The 27,874-nt window shown below is 40.4% G+C and overlaps 1 protein-coding gene across 7 annotated transcripts in view; it reads right to left on the bottom strand.

The window, feature by feature from the left end:
* The window catches only part of CLASP2 (cytoplasmic linker associated protein 2), a 144,254-nt gene extending 122,484 nt beyond the window's left edge, over positions 1–21,770 (bottom strand). For 6 of the 7 annotated variants that reach the window (XM_053966426.1, XM_053966435.1, XM_053966453.1 and 3 more), the window contains exons 1-2: positions 20,889–21,769; positions 9,806–9,884 (exon numbers count right to left, since the gene is read on the bottom strand). In XM_053966426.1, the coding sequence (XP_053822401.1) occupies positions 9,806–9,884; positions 20,889–21,083 (274 nt within the window). In that variant the 5' untranslated portion in view covers positions 21,084–21,769. Of the gene's footprint in view, positions 1–9,805; positions 9,885–20,888 lie in introns of all 7 variants that reach the window. The other variant, XM_053966418.1, reaches the window with a different exon arrangement.
* Between the last annotated feature and the right edge of the window lie 6,104 nt (positions 21,771–27,874).

Raw genomic sequence — 27,874 nt, 5'->3', positions numbered from 1 at the left:
GCTACTTTTCCTTTAAGATGCACAAGTTTTCTCACCAGTATTATTAAATTAGTGTCTCTCTTTATACTGCAATGCAAATACATGCATTTGGTTGTTCCTGGCATCACCCTGCAAACTCTATCTCAAACAGATGTCAGATTAAAAGAAGAGTGACAAAGAAGAAGTAGGACCATACATGAAGGCTGTATTCAATGTGGTAGCCTCCTAACAAATTTTTCAAGGAGGTATATAATTTGTCACATGCAGTCTGGACTGAACAATCCTACTGTTTTATATTAACCTTATCCATCTTTTATCTTCTGTTGTCTAGATTCTTAAATTATTTCAAATGGATTCTGGAAAACCTAATAACATAGAACATCTTTCTGTTATTTATTTCTGATGATATGCTGAGAAAAAAACTACACTAAATTTAGGAGAAAGTGATTCCTTTTGCAGCTGTTGTTTATTTTTTTTGTGAAGCACTGTACTTCATTCAACTTGCCTTTTCGCCACGTTTTAGCATGTTGTCAAAGTTTCTTATCACTTCCAGCCACTCCTGAGGTTTTCCTGTTAAGATTTCTACATCACAATTTTGCAGGTTTTGATTACTGAAGAAAAGCTAAAAGTGTTAATAAAAATATTCCATTGCAGACATTAATTCTACCAGATCTACCTCAAACTGACCTGCTATTTCATAGAGTCATGGAATATTCTGAGCTGGAAGGGATACAACAGGATCATTGAGTCTGACTTCTGGCCCTGCACAGGACACCCCAAGAGTCACACCATGTGCCTGAGTGCATTATCCAAACGCTCCTTGATCTCTGTCATGCTTGGTGCTGTAACCACTTCCCTGGGGAGCCTGTTCCAGTGCCCAACCACCCTCTGGGCGAAGAACCTTTTCATGATATTCATCCTAAACTGCTCCTAGCTCAACTTCAGACCATTCCTTCAGGTCCGTTGCTGTTCATCATAGAGCAGAGATCAGTGCCCCTCCTCTTCCCTCACAAGGAAGTTGCAGACTGCAATGAAGTGTCTCCTCAGTCTCCTCTTCTCCAGGCTGAACAGACCAAGTGACCTCAGCCACTCCTCATACAGCTTCCCCTCCAGACCCTTCACCATCCTTGTTGGCCTCCTTTGGACACTCTCTAATGACTTAATGTCTTTATGTTCTGGTGCCCCAAACTGCACTCACTGCTTGAGGTGAGGCCACCCCAGTGCAGAGCAGAGTAGGACAATCACCCCCTTTAACTGGCTGACAATGCTGTGCATTTACATCTGCTATTTATGCCTTTTCCTTTCCGCTATATCCATAACAGAGCTTATTATCCCATCAGTTTCTTTTTCCATTGCCTTCCTTCTCTTATCTCAGTAATCTGAATAAATTTTCCTTTATCCAAATTCATCAAATTATTTTATCACTACTAGTTGGGACAGTAGATGCATGACTTAAGGCCAAAACCAGCCTTCAGAGTCGGAGTAGAGCCTGAGAGATTAAATATTTCCTCTAATAGGATTGAAGATGATAAAACAAGTAAATCACAGAAATTACCAAGAACAGCACACAATGTACATTTAAAAATCTGAGCAGTTTAACTATATAACCTCTGCAGCAAAGAATGCCATAGGTAGCACAAGCAATTTCCTTCTGTTAAACTTTAACAAGAGTTCCTTCTGGAGCTTTTCAGTTTGTATTGTTGCTTTTTCTTCTCTTCTGACCACTTACACTTGCTGCTCTTTGTATACCTGTGCTCATTTTAAGTCTCAGGTCTACTTATTTATATGAATCAACTTTAGATAGTCCATTACGGCAGGCTTAGAAAAAAGTATTAAGCAAAAAAGAATCTTTACTGAGAAAATGTTATCAGTGTTGGCAAAAATTCTGTTACAAAAAAGAAATTCTTTGAGGACAGAAAGAGATTAAACATAGGCAGCAATATCTTCCTCATTTCCGTAAAAACATTGCCAGCTCAGGCAGCAGCATTGAACTGCTGTCATTAGAAATGAGGAAGGGAAAAAGCTGCCTCTGCAATTAGGGCAGTCTCTGTTCTGGGCAGGATACAGAGAAGAGAAAGGCATCCTACAGAGGTTCCTACAGGGCCAGCCACAGGACCAGCCTGACAGATCCATGTGGTCAAGGGGCTACTTCTAAAGAAAGAATCATAAGCTGGCTCTCAGAGAGGGCCTCAGTGCTCCCCACCTCAAAATAAAGTCCTGGCCAGTTTAATCAACAGCAATTTCAGACATTAAGAAAAGCATTAGTGGGATTAATGACACATACTGTTCATCATCAGTAGCAGAGAAGAAGAAACAAAAGCTTTTTTATATGATCTACCCTTGTGCCTATCAAGGTGTCAGTCTCAGGAACATGAGAACAGTCTTAAGGCCAAAGAGTTTCAAGAAGTGTATATTAAACCTGAAAGAAAACTAGAAGATTGAGAACAAATATTCATGGCATCTTCTGAAATTTTTAAGCTCTAAGCTAGGTTTTTTACATAACTAGAATTAATTAGAATCAAGCAGAAACCAAAGAAGGCTAGGATTTCTCTACTCTGAGTTGAAAGCACTGCATTTCTAGGTGTCATACAGTGAAATGTCCACAGACAACAAGCAGTTGGTATTCTAAATCACAGCCTATCACTCAGGCATGGATCCCTTCAGGTAAAATGAATTCCCACTACTAATAAACACCAGCACTAGCTAGCCAGGACCAAAAAAAAAAAAAAACACAAAAAAAACACCAAAAAAACCCCAACAAAACCCAAACAAAACACCAAAAACCCTGTGTAGATTTTCACTTTTTTCTTTTTTAACTGAAACTTCAAAGAATCTAAACACAGAGATGAAAAAAGTTGTGGCTTTAATCAGTTATGACCTTCAGCTTTGACCATTAACTAGAGAGGAAATCAAGGAAAATTTAAGGATTTTCTGAGGTGTTACAGGAAGTTAGTATTTTTGTTACATTTAAAAAAACAAAAGCAGCTATTATGGAGGAAAAAAAAATACAAATAATGGATTGTCCTCTAAATGCCTTTTCCAAAAAAAGAAAAAAACATGAAACAGTCAGCATTTTATTGTTAAAGAAAATCCTACAACAATCCAACACAGCTTTTCCTGAGGTCAGTAAGCTATAAAATAAAAAGGCAATATCAGACAAAACACCTGACTTGCATTTAGATGCAACAAGGCATCCTTGAGACAAGACATCTTTGATATAAATAGAAAGGCCTGCTTTACTTCATCTGAACAACTCAGTGTCTTGACTTACTTAATTTAATTTCCAAGTTTTCTCTAACACCATAGCTTGGCCATTTTTTAATTAAAGACATGGAACAGATAATTTTGACGGTCCCTTCAAACCTAATTATTCCAAGTTTTATGTTTAGTTGTTCTGTAAGCATTTTTAATCTTGAATCCTCAGCAGAACGTGCCCTTAGTCTCAATATTTTAACTGAATTATTGAAAATGAAAAATGAGAATAAAATTCAGTCAGCCACTAACACCTGAAGATCCAGTATGTTTCTACATTTTATATATCCATGATAGCTCATGCTAATACAGTTCTTGGTCTTCATGGATTTTCAAAGCATTTCTCCATACCACATTAAAACCACTTAAGAGAGTCACAGCTTGAATAAACTGCACACTTGAGTTTTTTCCACCCAAAAATTCAATAATTAAGTAAGAGAAAAAGCAAAAACTTACAATGTGGGTGTCACTTACTAAACAGCGATTTCCTCAAACAAGTATTTCCAAATTCTTGGACCAACTGTTTCAATCTAGATTAACTGAAAAAGTTAAGGCATGTTGCAAGCCCTTACAACTGCTTTAAAACACATCAGGTAACACAGAATCATTTAGGCCAGAAAAATTCTTTTAAGATCATCATGGCCAACACTAACCCAGCACTGTCTAGACCACGGCTAAACCATGTCCCTGTCCCTCTATGTCACATCTACAACAGACTTTCAAATACCTCCAGGGATGGTGACTCACCCTCTTCCCTGGCCAGTAACAGTGCTTGACAAGATTTTTCCTAATATCCTATATAAATCTCCCCTGGCACAACTTGAGGCCATTTCCTTTTGTCCTATCACTTGTTTCTTGGGTGAAGAGACTGACCTCCACCTTGCTACAACCTCCTTGCAGGTAGTTACAGAGAGCAATAAGGTCACCCCTGAGCCTCCTTTTCTCCAGGCTACATAATCCACAGCTGTTCCTCATCAGGGTGCTCCAGACCCTTCCCCAGCTCCGTCACCCTTCTCTGGACATGCTCCAGCACCTCAATGTCCTTCTAGCAGTGAGGGGCCCAAAACTGGACACAGGATTTGAGGTGTGGCCTCACCAGTACCAAATAGAAGGGACAATCACTGCCCTGGTCCTGCTGGTCACACTATCCCTGATACAGGCCAGTCACTGGCCTTCTAGGCCACCTGGGCACACACTGGCTCATGTTCAGCCACACTGTCAGCCAATACTCCAAGGTGCTTTTCCTGTAGCACTGCCTGGGGTTGTAGTGACCCAAGTGCAGGACCTGGCATTTAGCCTTGCTGACCCTCATACCATTGGCCTCAACCCTGCTCCAGCCTGTCCTGATCCCTCTGCAGAGCCTTCCGACCCTCCTACAGATCAACACTCCTGGCCAGCTTGGTCTGATCTTCAAACTGTCTGAGCATGCCTTCCATTCCCTTGTCCAGATACTGGATAAAAATATTGAACAGAACCAGCCCCAAAGCTGAGTCCTGGGGAATACCACTTGCCAACAGTCACCAATTGGATTTAACTCCACTGACCATCAAACTCTGGGCTCAGCCATCCAGCCAGTTTTTAAGCCACTGAAGAGTGCACCCATCCAGGACATGAGCAGCCACACTTGCAGGCTTCATTATAACAATAAATTTGATGGAGCATTTAAATTAGTCTGAGGACACTAATTTAAATACCCTTCCAACACTTCTTGAAGCTACTTGATAAAAAATTTAAACACTACAAATTTGTTTCTCATGTTAATATATGGTACTACAACTATCTTCCAAAACTGTTTTTGGCCACTGGTTTCTTTTCATAGTAAGATGAATTTGAAACTACTATTCAACAATCAACACATATACATATGGAGTTTTTGTGTGTAAAATGTGTATCCCTATTGAGACTTACACAGAGAGGTACATATACAAATATAACCTATTTGTGTTTCATCACTTTAACTGTCAATTACATTTCCTTTAATTTTCAGGTAAGTACAATATTTTGCAACATTTTGTACAGTTGTATGTAAAAACTAATGTCAATATAGTTATATAACAGACTAATGGACAGTTCAATATATGCAGAAAAATATGTCATCATATAATATTGCACAATAAAACTGAAACAGATTCTGTATACCTTTACTGTATTCTTTCTTTTCCTTTTGACAATAAGGAGAAGGCCAAGTCATATTCACTTGTTTTAGAAAACAGAACTGAAAATATGAGTAGACACTTTTCCCAGAAATCATCCAGACACATGCCCATAAACCTAATAGTCTCTCTTATTTTGGATATATATGATTATTTTAATAATTAATGTGACCACCTGGGAAAAGAGACTGTGATACAGTAATTATGTACTCTTATGTAACATATCTTTTAATCACAGAACAAGCAGTAGTTTTAAATACCAAAAGATATAACACTCAAACACTGTTTTATTTTTCCCAGAATCCAGACACAGTCTTATGAAAGAACACATACCCTGGTATTTATTGCTTCCAAAGGTATTTTCAAGGATCTTAAGTGGAAGTACTAAAAGAAAGATTCCAAATTTGTGTGTCTAGACTCCCAGAACACTGATGCCAACTGCAGAGCACGCTCAATGTAGTTAATCATAAAAGGATAACACCTTATAAGAAATTTAGTGCAACATTAGATGGTTGCCTAGGAAACTGAATTAAGTCTCTCATCAGGCATTATACTTCAATACAAAGATCACTAACATGCTCTTTGAAATACTAGAAAGTATCTGCCCTACAACTGTTGTATTGATTTTGCCCAAATGTAATATACAGCATGTATGTAGGTTGCAAAGACTGAAGTAATAATAGCAAAGCATTCATGTTTTTCACTTCATAGCAGAAGCCTGTAATGCTTAAGGGGCTGAATATTCAGTGACATTCTCTGCACATAAGGAAATCTACCCCATCAAAACAGAACAGGAAATTAAATGGGGATAGGGTGTCAAAGGTGGAATATGGTTTCCCATATTGCAGTTGCATAATATATTATTATACTTCCATCATTTACTGAGGTCTGAATCACAAATAAAAGCATCTCAGGGTCACCAAAATGTAACCCTCTTTATTAAAAGAAAAATCCATTTAAGGTTGCAGGTATGTTATAAGTGATAACAGCTATAAAAATGAAACCTCACCTAGAAAAACGGATGCATTGTATTTTAAAAAAGGCAGAAAATAAAGCAGGTGGTATTTTACATCAGTCCTCCTTTGCTATAGTCATGGTGCAATCCCTATTTTTTTTTTTGAGAATGCAAGTACCTACAATATCTTAGTGCAATAAATGAGAAGTTAACTATAGTTTGAATATTCCAAGTAATAACTGAATTCCCTGCAAAAATTCTGTTATGTTTGCCTTCAAAAAATAATATACTCACATTGATTTGACCAAAATAGAGAAAGTAAAAGCCTACCATATAAATTACTACTAAGATGGTCTGTGGGGCCCAGAGAACTTGTTACTTAGCTGAACTACTTTGCTTACAAATTTCCCAACATTTTCAAGCTTGATTCCATTATTTTTGTTTTCTCCTCAAATCACCTAAACCACTGCACATCTGCAATACACTATTATATACCTCATTAACAATATTCAGATCAAAGAATCACTTAACTGGACATAACCAAACTACCAAAAAAAAAAAAAAAAAACAACTAAACCAAACCAACAAACAAAAAAAAACCCTAAAATGGCAGTTTGCATAGAATACTTGGTTCTTGTCAAATGCATAACTGGATACGGATGGTATGAGGTTCTAAAAGACCAAATACTGGGTGCTGCATTTGGGTCAGAACCACCCCACATAGTGCTACAGGCTGGAGAAGTGTCTGGGAAGTCAAATAAAAACAGGAAGTGGTACCTCACAAGCCTGTAAAGGCTCTCTGCAAACAGCTGTGCAGAAGGTAACTCAGCTAACAGAGTGCATTTGGACTTTCTGACAGCTCTCAATTAGGGGATTGCCCTTCACTGTCCTAATGATAAAGGCATCGAGCAAAGACACTGCCCTTGAGAGTGGGCCCCAAATCCACCATCACTGCAAAGGAAACAGGTTGTTGTAGTAGTCTCATGTATGTATTAGGTCAATTTTCAGGGAGCAGCTAGGCAACAAAGAAATCTATAATCAATAATTACAAAAGTAACAGACAACAAATAAAAACAAATACAATTAGGCCACTATGAACATATGCCGCCTCTTTGGTATGGTGTGACAGATATGGCTTCTTCAACTCAAACGCACCACAACAGAAAGGCACTGAATGGGTAAACAGTTGTATACGAGAAACAGCTCCATTGTGTCTCTGAGCTGGGGCAGAGAGAGGGATAGCAGAGGACAGGCATGGAAGAGATCCATAAATAGAAACTGGCAGTCAGGAAGGTAAGAAATGTTAGCTCACCTCTCTAACACAGTATCTAGCAAGCACCAAGTTTTTCAGGCAATCAGTCCAAACAAGTTTTGCATATTTAAGTACTTCTACAGAACACTGCAAAAGCCAAAGATCTATGTGGGCCAGAAACTAAACAGATAAAGCTGTAGGAAAACAAAGTCACAGGACAACACTGAAGATACCATGTGCCTCAGCTGGACCTAACCTGCAAGACTGCTGACAACTCCTACGCATGAAGGAGTTATCACTGCCTGTCTCTCCTGTCTTTACTTTCTTCTCAGGGATCTGGAAACAAATCACTGTCAAATACAAGCCTTTGGTCTGACTTACTGGAATCAGATTACACTGGAAGACAAATCTGCAGAGTCAACAGAACATGATTTAGGAAACTCCTGGTTCTTTATGTTTTCTTGAAGGAAGCAGTTTTCTAGTTCACCAATGTGTTTTTAGTTACTCTCATAAGCCCTGGACTGCATAAAGCCCAGACACTTAGAATAATGTTTTTATATTACTGCTTCACTGATAAAAACTGAGTAATATTCCAATCTTGTTATGAAACTTGGAGCAAGAACTACCAACTGAGAATTCATATCACTCTTTTTAAAAGTAACCTAAAACACTGTTTTCTGCCTTTACTGAGACCAAGATTTCAGCAACTGTTAGGTTTGTTCATAGAGAAGTTGATCATGAACAACAGTAACTTGCATATTCTAGAGATGCTCTGAGGACCAATTTCAGCTGAAGGTCCTACTACTTAACTTAAAAATACTTTGCGAATATACAGCTTCAGATGTTACATGTGTTCGATGGTCACCCAGTGCCAGTACTCACTCTCTACTATTTTTTAATACTACTGAAATTTAAATCTTCAATTTGTGCATAATCTCTAACTATGCAACTATTGTGACAAGAAAAGCCCAGACCAACAAGAGGATTTTCACACTATTCTCAGATAGTTCATACTTTAAAAAACAGAGACAAATTGCATAAGCTTCCCAACCTTCCTTTAATAATTTTACTATAATTTTAGGTTTTACAGAGTCTTAAAATAAAAATCAAAACTTAGCCAAACTCTTAAGCAAAACAGTGTTTGTAGCTACAAATGGAGACTATTCAAAAATCAATACTGCACATAGCACAATACGCCTCCAATTCTCTTACACTGCTCCAATACAAAATTAACCAGCCAAAGAAAAGCTCTCCACAACAAAACAGATTTAAATTCTGTAGCACTCTACTGCAGTAGTTCCACAGAATATTGAAATATGCTTTCAATTAATTTAGTTAGCAGCTTGTCATAAATTATACTTTGTATTCCTGAACTTTGAAGTTTTATTTCAAAGCTCTTAATTACAAAACTAGGCATGTAAAGAACAGGAAGGTTGAAATTTTGGCAGACAATTTGAGATAGCTGGGGATCAGGGAACGTGATGTAACTTACGCAAATTTAAAAAAAGGACATTCACTAGAAACTTCCGTCAAAAACAGCCAGTGCTATAAAACCAATATTAATGTCCTAATATCACTATCTCTTTTCAAAGCCAGCAGCAAAATGAGTTGATTAGTGTAGTTTGCTTGTACTTCCCAAAAAAAAGGTCTCATACTCCAGCACATGTAGATCCATTAATATGAAATTCATTTGAGTAAACATTTCACACGGAATAACAGTTGGTACTTTTTTTTTTAATCCCATAAAAACTTTAGACTACTAAAAGCTACAGTAAAGTTATCTAACAGGAGGTGGACCACATAATCCTCTGAGACTATAGGCTTCAGCAGACATAAAGCTCTGATTACAAAGTGATCTGCAAATAAAACCTTCCATCTTTAACATAAGGTAAAGATAATACTTGTGTTTCAATGTAAATTTTAGATTACTGTCTCAGGGAGTGGTAAGCAACCATACAGCATGGAACTAATTACTGGAAAGACACTCCTGGAAACTTTGAAAAAATCCCAATCACTACCTAAGAAATCAGTGACAAATGAAAACTGACATGCTACTATGCAATTATTTGAATTCCAACACCAGTAAAATGCCTCTCAGTACATTATAATTAGTTCAAGAAGTTTTTAACATGTTCCACTTCAGCTGCTGGGGGGAGGTGGGAGGAAGTGTCTTTTACTGTTTGGTCTTAAGAAAAAAAGTTGTATTTCACTTACCAGTTCCTATATAGGGTTTAAAGCGCCCTGATAGTCTGTCAACAAAGGCACCTAAAACATCTAATCCCAGGAGTGCTACCTGTTGAAACAAAAGCAATAGATATTATAAACCAGATCGATGACAAATTTTTTAGAATATACTGCAAATAACTTAGACATAGAAATGCAAGTATGCTGAAAAGCTATCTTAAAGTTTCAGTTGAAGAACTAATCATTCCTTCAAAGTTCCTATCAAGACAAAGTTATCAGAATATTTTTGAAATGGATCAAGTTTATTTACATATACCAGAACAATTCTGATTTTTCAATTCTTGTCTTGAAACAAATTTCTAATAAATATTATCCACTGTTTTCATATTTTCTACTACAAAACCCAAACAAAGATATAGTTTAAAGGTTTCCCAGACGCTAAGAGCTTACTCCAAGAGCTTACTTCTGGCCACTTAGCTCATCCACTAAGGTCATTACATCATTTTCCCAACTCCCCCCAAAAAATAGCTGAGAAGCTAATTCTGCTTTCCCTAGTGGTCCAGACTAGACCATTTTTCCACCTGCTTGTTAAGCTAGGGAAGCTTAATTTTCCATTTGCTCAGCAAAAAAATCATTAAGAACTCCCCTCAAACCAAACAAAACAAGGGAAACTAAACCAAAATAAAAACCAACTCAACCCACAACAACAGAAAAAAAAACTGAAACAAAAACTAAACCAAAAGAGGAAAAAAAAAGGAAATGCAAAATACTACTTGAGTTTTGAGGAATTTTCCATCCATACACAGAAACCAGATGAGACAACAATACCTATTAATATAGAAACAAAACCACAGAATTCCAGTTCGACTAAATTATTTTAAGAAGTCGGGACACTTTTGCTGTTTACTATCCTGCATATTATTCCAAGACTTCTTTCTGTATTTCCTACAAAAGCTCATAAGGTACAACAGAACCTGCATTTTCACAACATGTAGTTACCTCAATTTGCTGCTGACCATGAAGGTGCAAATGGAATAACCATTTGTCAAAAGAACAACCTCCTCAAGCTTGGGCATTGCTTACAACTTTTCCTCCTCTTTATTTTCTAGTAAGACATGCGCTGCACATTTTTCCCAATGAACTCATGACTAGAATTCCTCTCCTTTATTAGCTGTTTATTTTCATAACATTTGTATCTGTATTTTTTGAACCCCTCTGTTTCCTTAAGATCCCTATCTGTCACAATTGTCTAGGCAGACAACTAGGCAGAAGGCCAGAAGAAAAAATTTGACTGAATATGCATATGATACACATGGCCCACGCACACAGCATCATACGAGCCTTAGTTCCATAGGAAACTAGAAAAATAAGGTCCACAAAAAGTCTAGAATTAGAAGCAACTGCACAATTAAGCTGGTTTTAACAAATTCAGTATTAGTACAACAGATGTTCTTTTAAAAAGGAGATATAAAACTCAGTTCACAGTTTTATATCTGTTCCAAAACTTACCTGGACACAATTGTATTACATACTAAAATACAAGATAGCATATATTAGTGGATGGCATCACCAGCTTAAATTAATATATTGCCAGCAAGTAACTATCTAGAGATTAAGGAAACAGAATATTATAACTGGTAACTTACTTGGACCAAAAAAAACCAAAAAAAAAACCAAAACAAAACAAAAAAAAATTAGCTCTTAGGATAATGTCAAGGCTTTCCACAAGGTTTTTCCTTTAATGTTATTTTCCAGCTTATCAAGCAATATGAAACCATAGCCAAAAGCTCCATCTAAAAACCAGTGTCTGAAAGAAATAAATTCCTTCTGGATCCACAGCTTTCCTATGCTTGTGTATCCTGACTACAAACCCCACCTGAGACTTGCACTGGCAATTTTAAAGTACCTTTCCATGCAAGCGTTTTGCACAAACAGGAGCCTTTTCATCTGCAAAGATAAATTTTAAAAAGTGTCTCTCTTCTCCACACATTTCATTATCCTTTCAAAATCTATCTTGAAGACTTCTACCCTCGTGAAGAACAGCAACTCAGAAACTTAAGAGTAAAGCACACATGCATGAGCTTTACTTCATGTAAAGTTCTCTGTGGTCTGCAACTTTGAAAAGGTAACAGGTATGAAAAGCCACAATAACTGGAGAGTTAGAATGTTCAGCCGCAAGCTGAAGTAATGGGAAACTGCTCTAGGTACAAAATTTACTTTCATTCCACATCACAAAACAAATCAGCTGAACCACAGAACTACAGAGCATAGCAAGTGAACTACCACCTGCTGGTTTTGTAAATCAATTTTAGTATTTCTCTCTTCTCATACACAATGCTCTAAGCTTCAGCATCTCCTGGTAGGTATAACCTGTGCAGTATTCAAGCAGCACTTCAGAAAGAGTCCTTAATTTATACAGGCTCATATAAACAGCATTCCAAAAAAAAAAAAAAAAAAAATTAACTGTAAGTTGAGGCAGAACTTAAGAGGTTCTGCAGAAGACCTGCAACTAACATGTTGCAAGCTCTGAGGCACTGTGTGGGACCATTTACCAACACAGGCCCTCCACTATCAACAGAAAAACCTTTCACCAGCATCACTGCTCTTTCCCCAGCAGCTCCAATGAAGGATGAATGCCGTCTGGGATTAAAATCAATGGATTTGTTTCTTACTCTGCATTCATTAAGCCTTTTGCTTGCTGTCTAGAAAGAGCCTTTGTATGTTGAGGCTGATTCATCAGCTCACCATTGTTTGAAGCGTTTAAATAGTGCTTTTAAAGTTCATAGGGAAAAAGAAATTTAGGCACATTTGAACTGGAGTTGGTTATTTGCTATTCTTTAACAAGCCACTATTAAGCCCATCCTTGACTTCTCAGATCACAAAGTTGCCAAACCAACTGAGAAATACTTTATCTGTTCTGGATAAAAAAAGACCAGATCTTTTGTGAAATCAAGATGTTCTAACCAAAAAAACGATTATGAATAGAACCAGTGATTAGTAATTGAGCCTATTCTTGCTCTGCAAGCTTGTTCCTTTTCCAGCTCTCCTTCTGCACACACTTTCCAGCACTTCTGCCCTTCTGTGGACAACTTCCAGGCACATAAGTTTTCTGCTAGAAAAAGAAATACTGTTATTCGAACCATACATGGATAACTATGCATGCTTACTGTTATTTTAATTGTGATTCTGTAATTGCCCATCCCTGTGGGGGACAGCTAGGGACAGGACACTACCAGGAAAACATCTCTACTTGCCAAATTACCTTAATACAAATGCCCTTGAATTTGGTCATAGGATCTCTGAACTGTACATGGAAATATGGATTCTGTAGAAGGGGATCTGTGAACTAGTCATGAGAATCTAATGGGGGAATTATGGAGGTCCCTATCTGGAACTCCAAAGAATGAAGTTAAGGCATTGGACTTCCTGTCACCATGGGGACAGCTGTGGTATCACTAACAATTACTGACAAACAGGACACAGCATGCCAAACAACTACGCCCTGCAAGAGCAAGCATTGTTCCAGTGTTGCACTGTTGGAACAAGATATATGCAAAACTTCATGGGATGGTTTTTTTTTAAGTACTGTCAGCCAAGACACAAGGTACACTTTTAATTCTCATACTCTCAAGAACCTTGCAAGCAGCTCAATGTGAAAAAATATTTATGTTCATGCAGTATCTTGTACTTCACTTCTTCAAGTTGCATATTCTTAGTTCTCTCTACTCATCTTTCAGGACACACTTTGGCTCCCCTATTCCACACTTCTTGCTCCCTTTACTGTTTCTCACTCCAATTCTATCCACTTCCCGCATTCTGCAGATATCTACTCATACTCCATTCCCTCCCTTAACTCAAAAGCTTGCAGATACTTAAGCATGCCCTTGGCCTCATGAGCAGAAGGAGGCTTCTATTTTTCTGGGTCATTTCTTCAACCTGCTGTGGTTCAACCATGCCACCTTTAGACTCCATTCTCCCTGCCACTCAGCAGCAGTTGGACAGCTGCCTCTGCTGACAGAAGCCAAAACTGCAGTCCCAGCTGCTGAAGCTACCACACACATCATCTATACTGTAGATATTTTAGCTGACAAGCAAGCATTATTTCCATTCTCTTGCTTCTTTCACCTTCAAGAGCACTACTGACACACTTCCAATTCCAATAGTATGATTTTTTTTTTAACACATATCACATCACACTGCAAGGAGAGAGCAGAGTTGCTGGTATCTAACAAAGTCTTCAAGCTCAACAATTGGAGTCCCAAGTGCATTAGCAAATGCAGAGCCCCCTCTACCTAGTAACACAAGACTACTGCCTTGAAAATTATGTTTTGCAACTATACTTTGGGCTACAAGGTAAGATTCTCCTAAGTATCCCATCTTTGCTATTGTTAAAACTACCCATCAGCTGCAACCTCATTGTCTCAAAAGCGGTATAGACTATCAAACTTCTGAAAACCTTCCCTTCACAGTTCTCCTGTGATGGCCAACCACAAAGCATTTCAGTGACACAGTGCAAGCAACCACACTACCAGAGGATTGCTGACTGAATCACTCGTATTTATCTAGAGAGTGACAAGTGTGTTTCTGCACTCAAAGGCTTGGTTTCTTCACGGGACCTCCCAACAGGCACAATTTTGGGATGTCCCTGTTACACTGACCTCTCCTGCACTGTAGCCAGAACAAGCAAGCGAAGTGCTCTCATAAAAATTTTAGAGGTTATTAAGAAAAAAAAAGGAAACATGCTTTAATGCCCTTTCCCCAAGTTGGGAACTTTAGCTTCCTATCTTGTCTGCCCACATTAATTAAGAAACATTTAGCCAATTCTGAAGAACATATTGATGTAACACTCAAAATGATCACTGGAAAAAAAAATGTTTACAACCTTCTGTTATTTCAAAATCTCTCATCATCTTCAAACTGAATTCAGACTGCAAGTGTGATCTCCAAACTGTTCTGTATTATGTGGACAATACAGTATTCTAAAATTTGTGTTTTGCCTCCAGCTTCATCCATTACAGGGGCATCTCCAGTTTACTTCACATGAGCGTTAAACATTCTTCCCTTATCTATTTAAAAAAAATTTTCATAAATGTTGTTCCAAGGACTGTGAGCAAAAACCAAAAGTATATGATGCAGCAACACTTGACATTGTAAGCCTCTTTTTTTTTTTTTTGAGATTGCCTAGCTAAAACTGTATGTGCTGCACTGGATAAAGTTTCCAAACAGTCTATTTAAAAGCAAGGTTCAGTGGGAAGACAATGAGATGTATGGTATTTCTCTTTCGAATAAATAATTAATTTAAAAACATCAACTTTTTTTCCCCCAAAGAAAATCGCAGTTGAAAGCCATTCTAAGCACATTGATGGTGCAAAACAAAGAAGCACTTAATTTTAGGACCCAGTTCTTTCAAAATAATTTAATTCTTTTTGTGCCCAAGGTCTCTTATTTCCTTTCCCATTTCCTCTTATTTAAATTGTATCAAACATACAGTGACTACCATTCTCTGCTACTTACTCCCACCTCTGCATCAGCTCCTCCACTGTGGGAAGAGAAGAATTGATGCAGCTGAACAGCAGCCCACTTTAGGGAACCAGCCCAACAAACAAACAAGGGAAGGCATCTTCTGAGCCGTGTCTCCTCCCTGAGCCTGCTAGCTGTGCAGCCTCAAAAGCATTCCCATCAGAGCAATGCAGGCATGACGCACCAGCACCACTCCTCAGCCAGGGACAGAAACTGCTTGGATCAGCAATGCTGCTAAAATCGCTCGGCTCACACAGACTGACTGCTGCCAGCTCTGCTCTGAAGGATGCAGCTCTCCTCCTACACACTGCATAGAGATTGGAAAGGCTCTCTACCCACACCCAAGTCAATCAAACTGCAGGCTAAAAGTGATGGTCCCATTAGCACTCTTGACCTGCAGACATATTTGATCTCATGCACTGAAATTGCCTGTAACATGAGTCAAATCAGTTTGCCTAAACACTGGAAAATGAATTGAACATTGACAAAATTGCCTCAAGAACAACAGTGAGAACAGAACACCTGGCCCCATGAGCTGCAGAGCTGCTGTTTTCAACAGTGAGTAGAGTTAGGTTGGATAACACAAACTGAAGCTGTAAAACCACTGAGAACTGTCAATTCCACCTCTGGAGGAGATGCCTGAGACTTTGTGACTATATATTCCCCATTCCCAAAGAAAGACCCGACAAAATTACTTTTAATTAAAATAATTAAAACTTCTTGGAAGTGCCCCATGTCTTCAGGAGATCTGCTTGATTATTTGGCTAATATTCCATTACACTTAATGTATCATGAAGAGAACATAAATATTACATTAAAAATAGTAATTATTACTCAAGAAGGAATCAAATAATTGAGTTTGAAAACTAAAATTGGATTTCTACATGGACAGGTCAAACCACGTTCTCATTACACAGAAAAAAGAAAGCCGCTCCCACATAGCCAAGATCAAACAGAAATTGAAGAAAAAAGGAATGAAATTCAGCAAAGAGCTCAAAGTCAAACATTTCTTCTTCAACAAAGACATTTAAATTACCAGCATCTGCTAACAAAGACTAAGGAAATACTGGGATCTACACAGTAACTGAAAATAAAGGTTTAGCTGGGTCCTCTTTGATTCCATTTCTCTGTCTTGCATCTTACAGTCCTACAACTCACTATGGCATTTGCCTTTTGTGCAGCATATGTTGGCTTGTGCTCAGCTTCAGATCCCAAACAACCCACACATTTTCTTCCTAAGGTCTGCTATACACACACCCCCCCCACATCCTGCACTTGTGCCTTCAGTCATTTGCAATTAAATGTCCAACCCCACGTTTATCTCTGAACTCTCTTTTTTCAGATCTCACTATCTCCATTTTGTTCAGATAATTTTAAGTCGTAGGTTCCACCTCGCACACATACGTGTGGTCAACCAAGTTTTAACTGCCGCTATCTCTTTGCAAGTACTTCAGACAAGCATCCTAACCACTTGTCTTTACCTATTTGCAAAATTACAGTTCAAATTTTCTCTTCCCTTCTGGAAATTGAAAGCTCCTCCTGCTGGCCCTTTGTTGAACTAAAGACAAACCAAAATAAATACTTGCCAAACCAAAGAAATACAAAAATGCAACACCAACATTACTGGTATTTTAGTATCTTTTGGTATTTGGTATTGAGATGAACAAACCTCAGAAAAATCTCTCTTCAAGATGCATAGAGTAAGAGAATTCCAAGGATTTGACTAAAAGAAATAGTTTATCCACGCTATCAGAAAGAGATAGAGTGAAATCAGATTTTCTTCCCATGGCAAACAATCGGCTGCTCTGGCATAAAATTAATGATTATTAATTACTTTTCTACCGCAGCTGAGGAATAAAACAGGCTAAGATATTGACCACAAAGGTAAGAAACCCAAAAGTGACTCAAATCTTAATACTTTGCATTCAACTTACCTACTCTTATTCCTCACAGCCTTGGGAAAACAGTTGAGGGAGGGGGTAAAGGGACTGACATACACCCAAAAATCCAAATCTCTGCATTGTAGGAGAGAGATTACACCCAACCAATACAAAATAAACCAGATCACCAAGCAAACAATTTTCAGTTCAGTGAGGAATTCTTTCATTCTAGCAAGATACAAAATAAAAGTTTAAATTATGCACATCTTCTGTGTACTCCCTGACATTACAAAGCTTTTGAGAGTCTTTATAAGCCAATTCGTCACTGCATAGACATCTTAACTGAAATCCTCGTAATTCAACACTGACTCATCTCTCATTCCCTGTGTTCTGCAACCAACTTTCACTACAACTCCGAACTACCTGCAGATGAGTCAACACATTCTTAATCCCACCTTTTTGTTTTACCAGTAACTCAAGCTAGTAATTGTGTTTTCCACTTCAATGAGCTAGATGAACTCAGAAATTTTCCTATCGGCTCTCTCAGTTTGGAATTGCCGGGTTGTTTATTAAATAACTATAAAGAGCTGCAAACTTCAGAACAGCAAAAGCACTGTCTGTTTTATGTGGCCAAAACCTTTTGGGGATGAGTTAATTCAACCTTGCTGATAACTAGCCCACATTTAGAATTATAGAATCATTTAGGAAAAGGCTTTTAAGATCACCGAGTCCAACTTGTTTACTGAATGCTTATTCTCTTTTCCCCCACTCATTATCAAGCCTGCCAAGCCAACCCTCCTATTACTCCTCCAGTCTTTCCCTTCTGGTTACATGAGCCAAAAACTTTCTAGAGTGGCATATCATAGGAAGTTTTCTCTTCATAGGCACAGCTTAAGAGTTTAGACCAGAGTTCTCAGATCATGCATCTCCTCTTTCAATACAGTCAGAAGAGTACACTGCATGCAAGAACTGAGCTTTCAGTGGGAATAAAAAATATGGCATGTTCAGGGCAAGCCACATTACTTATCCCCTTATTATCCATACTCATCACCACGAGCAGAAATAATGCTCGCCATCAAAACTCCTCCAGCATTCCTCACTTGTATCTCCAATTCATCTAGCTCAGCAGCTCTGAGTCTCCAGCCATTATCACTACTTGTGATATCACCAGTCATGTCAACTGGGAGGGATTCATTACTTTAGGATTCTGGAGACATGCAAAACCTTTAGCAAGATACAAAAGAAAGATGATAAGCAGAATTGTTTAAGTGCTCTATGTATCCATTTCGCAGTAAAGGGTGACCAACAAAATGTTAAATAATACAGCAATCAAAAATCACTACTTTTTTTTTGAGAATACACGTAAGTCTGTGGCATTCATTACTTTCTATTGTTCAGGGAGTGAGTGTAATAACAAAAGAGAATGCAACATTTAAATGTGCAACATCTATGCTGGCATGAGACAAAATATGCAAGTAAAACATATGCCATTTTTCTAGAATATTAATCTTCATTTTGAAGCAGCACATGCTGGCAGTCACTACCACAGCCAGGAACACTGGTACTGATTGTGAGCAAAACACCCAAGATCTTGTGCTGTTGCCATTAATATAATCACAAAATCTTCTGAGCTGGAAGGGACTCACAAGAATCATCAAGCCCAGCTCTGAAGTGATGGGCCCTATAGGGATCAAACCTGTGACTAACACTATGCTCTAATATATGTGATGTGCTTTGAAACACAATAAAGAGCCACCAGTAAGTGGACATAGAGAAGATGTAAAAATGCTTTAATGATTTTGCAAGCTATCTCAAAAATTCATAGAATTTGTAATGCTCTTATTCTGCATCACTCTTCCCAGTGGTATCTAGCCATGTAATAAGGGCAACAGGCTCAAACTGAAACACAAAAGTTCCATCTGAATACAAGGGAAAAATTTCCTTTACTTTGAGGGTGACAGACGACTTGAACAAGCTGCCCAGAGAGGTTGTGGAGTCCCCTCTGGCGATACTCAAAACCCACCCAGATGTGATTCTGTGCAACCTGCTCTAGATGAACCTGCTTTAAGCAGGGAGGCTGGACTAGGTGAATCTCACTTTTGTAACTGATGCTTGTGGAGCACTGCATAGTTCTAATTCATCCTACAGTTCAAAGCGCTCAGGAGCTCTGTCACCTTACATCAAAAGCAAACAAATTGTCTTGCACTATGAAAAACACATATTGAAACTTGAATTTCCAGTCTTAATGCCTAATTCTGTTATTTTACAAGTGCAGGAAGAAACTTTTACATTACCCTGTTAAGTAAGTAGCTGGCCCTCTTAATGAAAAAGAGTATTTTTCAAGACCTGTCTAGGTTTTGCACTAATCAATTTTATCACCAACAGCTGCTCTCAGATGATGACTTTAAAGGCAAATAAATTATATTTGTCCAGCTACTTCCTCAAGCTAACCCGACCTTTACTGACAAACATGCTTCCAAAGTAAATAAATCATATGCGCAAATGGAGTTAAGCTTTTATTATTTTCAGACCTCAAACTCAGAAGTTGCTACACGCAAACGCTGGCAGATTAGAGTCAATGGAGGGCGGGAAAAAAAATATATCCATTTCAGGAACGTACTGCCCTTCGAGGTTACTCTGCGCCCTCCTCCTGTGCCTCAAAAAATAGAAAAAAAAAAAAAGCGAGAACAAGCTCACTGCAGCGAGTTTAAAGGTCCAAAGAGCCGATCACGTTAGGAGGGCAGGGCGGAGCTGGCCCGGCCGGGAGCCCCGGGGACGCAGCGCGGCCCGGCAGCGCCTCCCGGCGGCGGAAGCGCGGGCCTGCCGCACCGTGCACACGCACCGCGGGGAGGGGAAAATTCAAAATAAATAAATAAATTTTTTTTTAAATCGCCAATGCGAACACGATTGTCCTTGGCACTAAAACTGCGCTGTCAATCGCCTTATCGGCTGATCGACGTCAGAACAACTCGCAACTGTTAACGTTGTGTGAGGCAGCGATCGCTCTTTTCCCGTGGCTCCATCTAAAAGACACACGCACACAGGAAAAAGCGAAACGTGAGTCATCATCGGGCCGCCGTGAGGATACTGTATAACTTCCCAGGTACGGGAAAGTCACCTAAAGACGCTACAAACAACTTTAAACTTACAGTGGGAACCCCAAGAAGCCAATTATTCCTTAAATCGTCTAAAATACACACAGCGTGATACAAACCCGGTGGAGCAGCACTCTTCACGGCCTGCAGAAAACGATGGCAACCCCATGAAACATTACACCCAAGTACAGAGACCATGGAATGGGAGTGGTAGCGAGAAAAAAAATAAGAAAAATCATCATCAGTTATCTTGTTTCTGAGTAAGAAACACAATCCGAGTGTGTAATATAGTTGCGGGGGGAGGGGTGGTTAACATTATGCCGTAAAAAAACCCTCAAATCTAAACCAAAACCAAACCAAAACACCACCAAGCCAACGACAAAGGCAAAACCAAAACCCCTATTACTGCTTCTTTAAGGACAGACGGATAGAAACAATAAAACATTAACCACCTTTCCAAAATTTCGGAATTTCCCTTTGTGCGGGGAGGGATAAAACTGGCACAAATATAGTTTTACTTCTGCTCTTACCTGATTAAAAAAGTAACCTGGGGCTCTCTACCTTCCTACCATGATGAATCATGATCTTCCTGTACCGAGCCCCGCCGAGCAGCCTTACCTTAAAATTACTGGAGTTGACCCACGCTGTTAATTCGTCGATCACTTTGTCAAGGCGCTGCTGATCCTGCTCCAGATCGGGGGACCTCGCCGGGTCACCCAAGTACTCCAGCAGCTCCTGGCCGACCTGCATCCTGCGGCCCACGTCCTTCTGCTGTACCTGCTCGCAGAAATAATCCATGCCGGCAGGCTCCATCTTCGGACGCTGCGGAAAAGTTTCTTCGTAGGCGAGCCGAGGGCCTCAGGGTCGGAAGCGCGGGCAGGGCAGGGCGGGCGGCGGGGGCGCGGACAGGCCTGCCGTCCTCATGGAGCCGCTCCCGGCGCTCCCCGCCCCGGCTCCGCGCCCGCCGCCCCCATGCGCACTCACACCCCCGCAGGGGGAAGCCCCCGGCGGGAAGGGAACACGGCGCTGCGCAGGGCTCGGTGGGAGCCGCTTACTCCTGCTCGGGGCTTGCCAGCCGCCTCCGCGCCGTCCCGAGGGATCCCGAACCCGACAGGACTCCCCGCCGCCGCCCCTCCTCTTCCCCCGTCGGGGAACGGGAAATAGAGCTCGAGAACAGGCGCTGCGGCTGGAGGGGCTCGCAGCACCCTGGCCACGGGCTCGTGGGGTCCTCCGGGAAGGTGCTGCCGCCCTCGCTCGCTTTGCCTTCTCTCCTCCCACCCGAGGAGAGATCTGCGGGCCGCCTCTCACAGGCACCGGCGAGGCCGCGGCGTCAGGAGCATGAGAGATCCGCCTCCGGCCTCTCCTGCTCGCCCGCGGGGCGGCTCCCAAACTTTCGTCCCAGCGAGTCTCAGCGCCGTCCGCTCCCCTCCACCGTGAGCCGGGCCGGGCCGGGAGAGTCCCCCAGAGAGCCGCTCACGCTCCGCCGCGCCTTCCCCCGCCGGGCTCTGCGGCGGCAGCGCCGCCTCCGTCCCGTGGAAGTTGCGCCTCCCGCCGCCGTCGCCCCGGCCGGCGCCAGGCGGACACACAGGGCGTGGCCCGCGCGGCCCCGCCTCCCGCCGCAGCTCCCGCTTCGCCCGGGAGAGCGCGCGCCCGCCTCCCGCCCCGCGCTGCGGCGGGACGGACGGACGGACGGATGGATGGATGGATGGACGGACGGACGGACGGACGGGAGAGCAGGAAGGCAGAGGACGGGCAGTGCGCGCTCCCGCCGGGCGCTCCCCTGGGACCCCTGCGGGTCGTGTCCGGCGGCAGTGGGAGGCGCATGCGCCCTCCACCCTGCTGATCGCCGCTGTGGCGGTCCGGCGCCCTTGGGGAGAAAGGGAAACTGCTGGAAGAACGGGGGAAGAGGTATGACAGGTGCTGGGATGCTTGGGTGCTCTCCCTTCCTCTCTCCCCCTTCCGAGCTTTGCCCAGCAATGCCCTGTAACTCCTCCCGCCTTGCTCAGTGCCCAGGTGTAAACTGGGGAGATCACCGTAGAGCCATCCCAGTACTCCCGGTGTGGTTGGCTCTGCTGAGTTGCTGTTCGCAAAATCGCGTTCCTTACCCGGAGTGCGACAACACTCCAGAGGGACAGGGATTATTAAATTCAAAGTTGCTCAAGGCTGGGTGCTCAGTGCTATTCCATAAATCCAGCATAACCGACCGGACTTTCTGCGCTGTTACTTACACAAAATTAGTGAACCACAGTTAGGGTTGAATGGGACCTCTGGAGATTATCTAGTCCAACCCCATGCCAAAGCAGGATCACCTAAAGCAGGTAACACAGGCATGCATCCAGATGGGTTTTGAATGTTTCCAGAGAGGGAGACTCCATGAACTCCCTGGGCAGCCTGATACAGGGCTCCTCCACCTTCAGCATAAACAAATTCTTCCTCATGCTGAGGTGAAACTTCTTGTGTATATTTTATGGCCATTGTTTTAATTTATGGCCCTTGCTCCTCCTCCTGTTGCTGGGCACCACCGAAAAAGTGTCCAGCGCCATCCTCTTGGCACCTGCCTTAGAGATATTTATCTGCATTAATGAGATCCTTGTTCAGTCTTCTCTTCTCTAGACTAAACAAGCCCAGCACCTGCAGTCACTTCTCTTAAGAGAGATGCTCCAGACCCCTAAAAGTCTTTGTGGTCCTCTGCTGGATTTCTCCAGTAGCTCCTTGTCTTTCTTGTGCTGAGAAGCCCAGAACTGCATATAGAAGTTAATGGATGGCAATTTGCCAAGTAAAGCCCCAGCATGGTTTACCCACATGCAGACTGCCAGAAATCCACTTGATTTAAAACAGAGACTCTTAAGTGAGGGGCTGTGGCTTTAGGTGTTGTTTCAGGGCCAGTTTAAACTGGTCCAAGTCTCCTTGGTGGGAGAGGCAGTCGTGTCCTCTCCATCCCTCTGCATTGTCCTCTGAGGCTTCTGAAGTATGATTATGGCTTTCACATGCAGGGAAAGGAAAGCACAGGAGGTCACTCTTCCCCTTCTCCCACCCTAGGTGCTCCACTTGGCCACCTTCTTGTCACCCATGCCCAGACCCTGCACACACTGACCACTTGGGTTGATTTAATGGGCTAAATGACAGAGCTAGTGTCAGTGAGCTGGGCTGGCTCACGAGTCCTACAGACAGAAGCATGGGACTCGGAAGATGGGAAGCATAACAGTGACATTGGCCTCCTGCCCCTCTGATATTGGGAGGGTTCACCTTATGCTAAACCAGAGGCCACTGCTGATAGGCAGTCCTTTTCTTCCCTGATGTTATGTATACAATTCTTCCCTTCCTTACACCAGAGCTAGTTTTTATTTATCTTCACTTAAACAGTTCAGAAAGATAATATTTTTGTTTTTCTTCCTTTTTTAAAATCATATAACTAGCTTTCTGTTGATTCAGATTCCTAAATTTTCTCACTCTGGGGTTAAGCAAGTACCAGAGTTGGAGCAGATAAAGTGGAAGCAGAGAGCTAGAAGATAGATGGGCAAGAGAGCCTTTATGTTGTGAAAGCTCAGCTTAGTTTCAAGACAGCAGAGTCTGGCTGTCTCACTTGCCTTGTTAGTTCTTACACTGGGGAAGAGTGAACCTGCAGGAAAGCAAGATACTCCCTTCATTTGGCTGCTGGATTTACACTGAGGAATCACACCTGCAAATTGCTTCTTCACAGCAGTGTAAACCAAACTAAATTGGTGCTACAGTGTTCCTACTTGTCTGATTCTCACAAATCCTTTTCTCAGGAATTCTCCACTTTCCTTTTGTCCCATTGATCTGGGGAAAAAAAAAAAAAAGACTGTCCATCCACAGGCGTGGCAGGAGGCAAGACAACAAGCAGCCTTTTGTTGATTTTGCTGAGATGCAGCAAATTGAGGATCCTATGTTTTATCAATCCCTAGCCATTACAATAATGAATATGGTTAAAAAGATTAAAGATGCCTTTAAAACAGAAATGTATGTATTTATTTTGACCTTATTATCATAATTTACAAGAAAATTATGAACTGCTCATCATGTTTTCACAATGGATTTCCCTGTGCACTTATGAAAAAAAAGGAATTTTTGATGGAGCTGAATAGTTCTTGTCTTGTGTGTGCACTGCCACTTATGAAGATATGGAATTACAGGTTGCTTTTCTAGGAAAATGGGACCCAAGAAGCTTCTGGAAGTGAAAGAATAAATTTCAGAAAAACTGGATTGCAACATTTTTTATCAGTGCACTAGAAACTGATACATTGGTGTTGTATGTTTAAAAAGCAAATATCTTGCTATGTAAGTTTTAAAAGTAATTGTTGACCTAATAATATTGGCTAAATAGAAAAGATCTAAGTAGACACTACTGGACTCTTGGAGTACTAACAACTGGAAACAATTTCTGTCCTTGTCCAAACTATCTGAAAAAAAAAAAAAAAACAAGAAAACAAGTGATATAAAATTCACTTTTCATTACAGTCCAAGTTAAGCTCAATCTCTGAAGAAAGAAAATCCTAAGCAAAAAGAGGGGGTAAAGCTCGTGGCACTACGTTTTTGAAATTCTCTCAATTCAAGAAACAAATACACTGATTAGGTAATCCAGTTGCTGTTGACTAGCATTGAAACTGGGGGGAAGAGTAAAGTATAATAAGACACGCACTTGAAATATCAAAACTATTTTGTCAACTCAAGGACGGCATTGCAAAGCTATGCTAAGGGCAGAAGGTCATGCTGGGCTATGTGGCCTTTCTTTTTTTTCCATTTAACGTAATAAGTGTTTTCTTAAAAACCACAGCAGAAAATAATTACCTTGCTGTAAAATCAGAGGATTAAAATCAGAGGAAAAATCACTCTATTTCATCCTGTGATCCGGTGATTACCTGCCATGACTAGTGCCTTTATACAGTATTGATTATAGATACACTGTTTTGATGTACTGTTACTGATATAACAGCAGAAAATGGGTAGCCTTTTTATTCCTGAGGTGTTTTGCTAATACTAAGGCAATTTCATTTAAAATCTAGCACTGAGAGGAATGTGGGTCATTTTTTTGGTTTTTGGTTTTTTTTTTTTTTTTTTTTTTTTTTTTTTTTTTTTTTTTTTTTTTTTTGTTGTTTGGTTTAGTTTGGTTTTATTTTTGGTGATGTCAATAAATGTTGGTTGACATTTTGCTCTGCAAACAAATAGCTGTTGGATTTGGCAAATAGAACTTCTGGATGTTCATTTCCTTTTTTAGCAAGGCAGGAGTAGCACTCCCAACACTGAATCCAGAGCAGTCCCTCAGCTTGGGCAAAGGACATGGTTTCATTGTAGATATTCTCACAGAATCCTAGTGGACTTTATACCTAGGGATGTGGGCTAGGCTCCAAAATGAAGGCATTTTCATTCAAGCCAAAGATCTTTTAAAGCTTCTTATTCTCAGTTAAGGAGATTGTTTCCTTTGGAATGCAATCTTCTTTTTGATATGCAAGCATGTGAGCATAAATACACTACTCTTGTGTATTCATACAATGCATCATATTTTGTAGAGCCACTAAGCCCCGTAATTGAATGCAGAATCAAAATTTCCTTCAGTCTTCTCAATGTGACTTGCTAGCAACCAGAGCAATTACAGCAGGAGCCGAGGTAAATGACACTAATCCAGTGAGGCGCATTTCCAACCTGAATTGCACACCAAACCTGTTTCTACGCCCCCAGCCCGTCCAAAAGTGCTGCACAATTCTTGCACGTATTCTCCTGTTCTGAGAAAGGCGAGAATCGTACCAGCAGGCTGGGGAGGGAGGATGCGGTGCTCTTTGTTCCTTTGGCTGATAAGAAAGCATATAGCATGCTTTAGGCTCTGCTCTACCCTCCTTCCTTTGCTAGCAGTAAGCCTTAAGAGGCTCAGAGCTCATGCAACCTGGTTATCGATCTCCTGTAGCAGGCCTGTCAGTCACTGCTGCAGAAAAGCTACTTCCACAGATTGACTTCCCCTTCTGAGAAACCCTTCCCACACAGAGGATGTGATCCCATTGCTGAAAGAACCATAAAAATCCCCTAAAAAGCCTCTGATAAAAAGTTCTCTTCATCACAAATAGTGGACATGGGCCATAATAATAAAAATAGAGTGAATTTAAACATGAGTCACTCAGAAAATTTCTGGAAATTGCACTTGATGTAGCCTAGGTTGACACTGAAGAAATCTATGAGAAAGTTGTCCTTCCTGTTGGATTCCCCAGGAGCTGGGTCAGCACTTCAACATGTTCCACCCTGGGTGACTTGAATCAAATGTTCAGATTGCATCTTGGATGTAGTGTCCTTGAGTCATGTACCACCTTTTTAATGTCTTCTGGAAGAACCGTAGGCTTTTATGTTTTCATAAGTTGGAGATCAGTACACTGAGAGTCTTAATACTGTCAAGAGGTAAAAGACTGTGCTATTTTAAACAGAAATGTGGCAGACTTTGTTATCTGTGTTATATAGGTATTTATTTTGCATCTTTTCTGTCATTCATTGTAAAAGGATGATATGTATCCTTTCAAGCTGAATTTATCACTGTTGATAACTTTAAAGTATCATTTGAATTCCTCCCTCTGAGATTAACAATATCAGAATAATGAAGTTATAAATATCTTTTAAATATAGATAAATAATTAATGAAGGAATATTCTGATGGTGATATTGCAATATATGTACCAAGCTAGTTGAAGATTTGCCCATTTTTCTCACAAGTCTTAAAAGATTACATCAGATGTAACTGTATTAAAAATGTAGTTGGTGAACTCAGCTACATTTAGGCTTGTGCCATGAACGTTCTTGAAATGACATATTTAATAGAGATTGCTTTCATATGCTTATTTATAAAACAGTTAGGAGCTGAAACTAGTAGTCTGGTATTTTTCCTGTACATACAAAGTTAATTTGATCACAAAAATGGGGTATGAGGGGAGATCAATCTGATGCCTGATTACTGGATTACTCCAAGGCATTGCTTTGTTCCTTATTGTCAAATATGTTTTAACATGAAGACACTGCAATTAGATACTTCACCCTGATAAATCTTTTATGAGTAATTTGCTAATTTTCTTGATTCATGTGATACAGAGAAAGAAGAACAAATTAAAACTACAGGTAATAAAAAATAGTGTCAGAGTTAACATGTAAATGACAACTTCTCTTTCATTATGTTAGTCTACTATGCCTTATATAGTTAATCAAAGCACTGGTGCATAACTTAGCATCCTTTATGCCTTTTTTGCACAGCAACAGAGATACTTGTCTTTAGAAGATTTTGAATAGAAGAATCTGATAGAAGAATTTGACTGTGGTTTGCCAAGCAAAGGTTTGTTTCTGTTTTGTGCAGCAGGTTATTTGCTAGACTTTTATCAATTAGGATTTTCTATCTTTAAATTTCTACGGAGGAATATAGTATGCCAGTGGTCTGTGCAAGACCTTAATTGCTGTATAATGATTTCATGTCATGTTGGAAAAAATCTGGAATGCAATAGTCCATTGATATAAAATTTTCTGAATTTTTAAACTTAATAAATAAAACTTATAGTTGAAATACCTGTGAGAACTATTTCAATATAGATGCAATTACATTTGTATTGTAATGCTACTCT

The sequence above is a fragment of the Vidua chalybeata genome, chromosome 1, assembly GCF_026979565.1.
Source record: "Vidua chalybeata isolate OUT-0048 chromosome 1, bVidCha1 merged haplotype, whole genome shotgun sequence".
NCBI classification, from domain to species: Eukaryota; Metazoa; Chordata; class Aves; order Passeriformes; family Viduidae; genus Vidua; species Vidua chalybeata.
The sequence above is the reverse complement of the archived record's forward strand: the minus strand, read 5'-3'. Positions and strand labels throughout refer to the sequence as shown.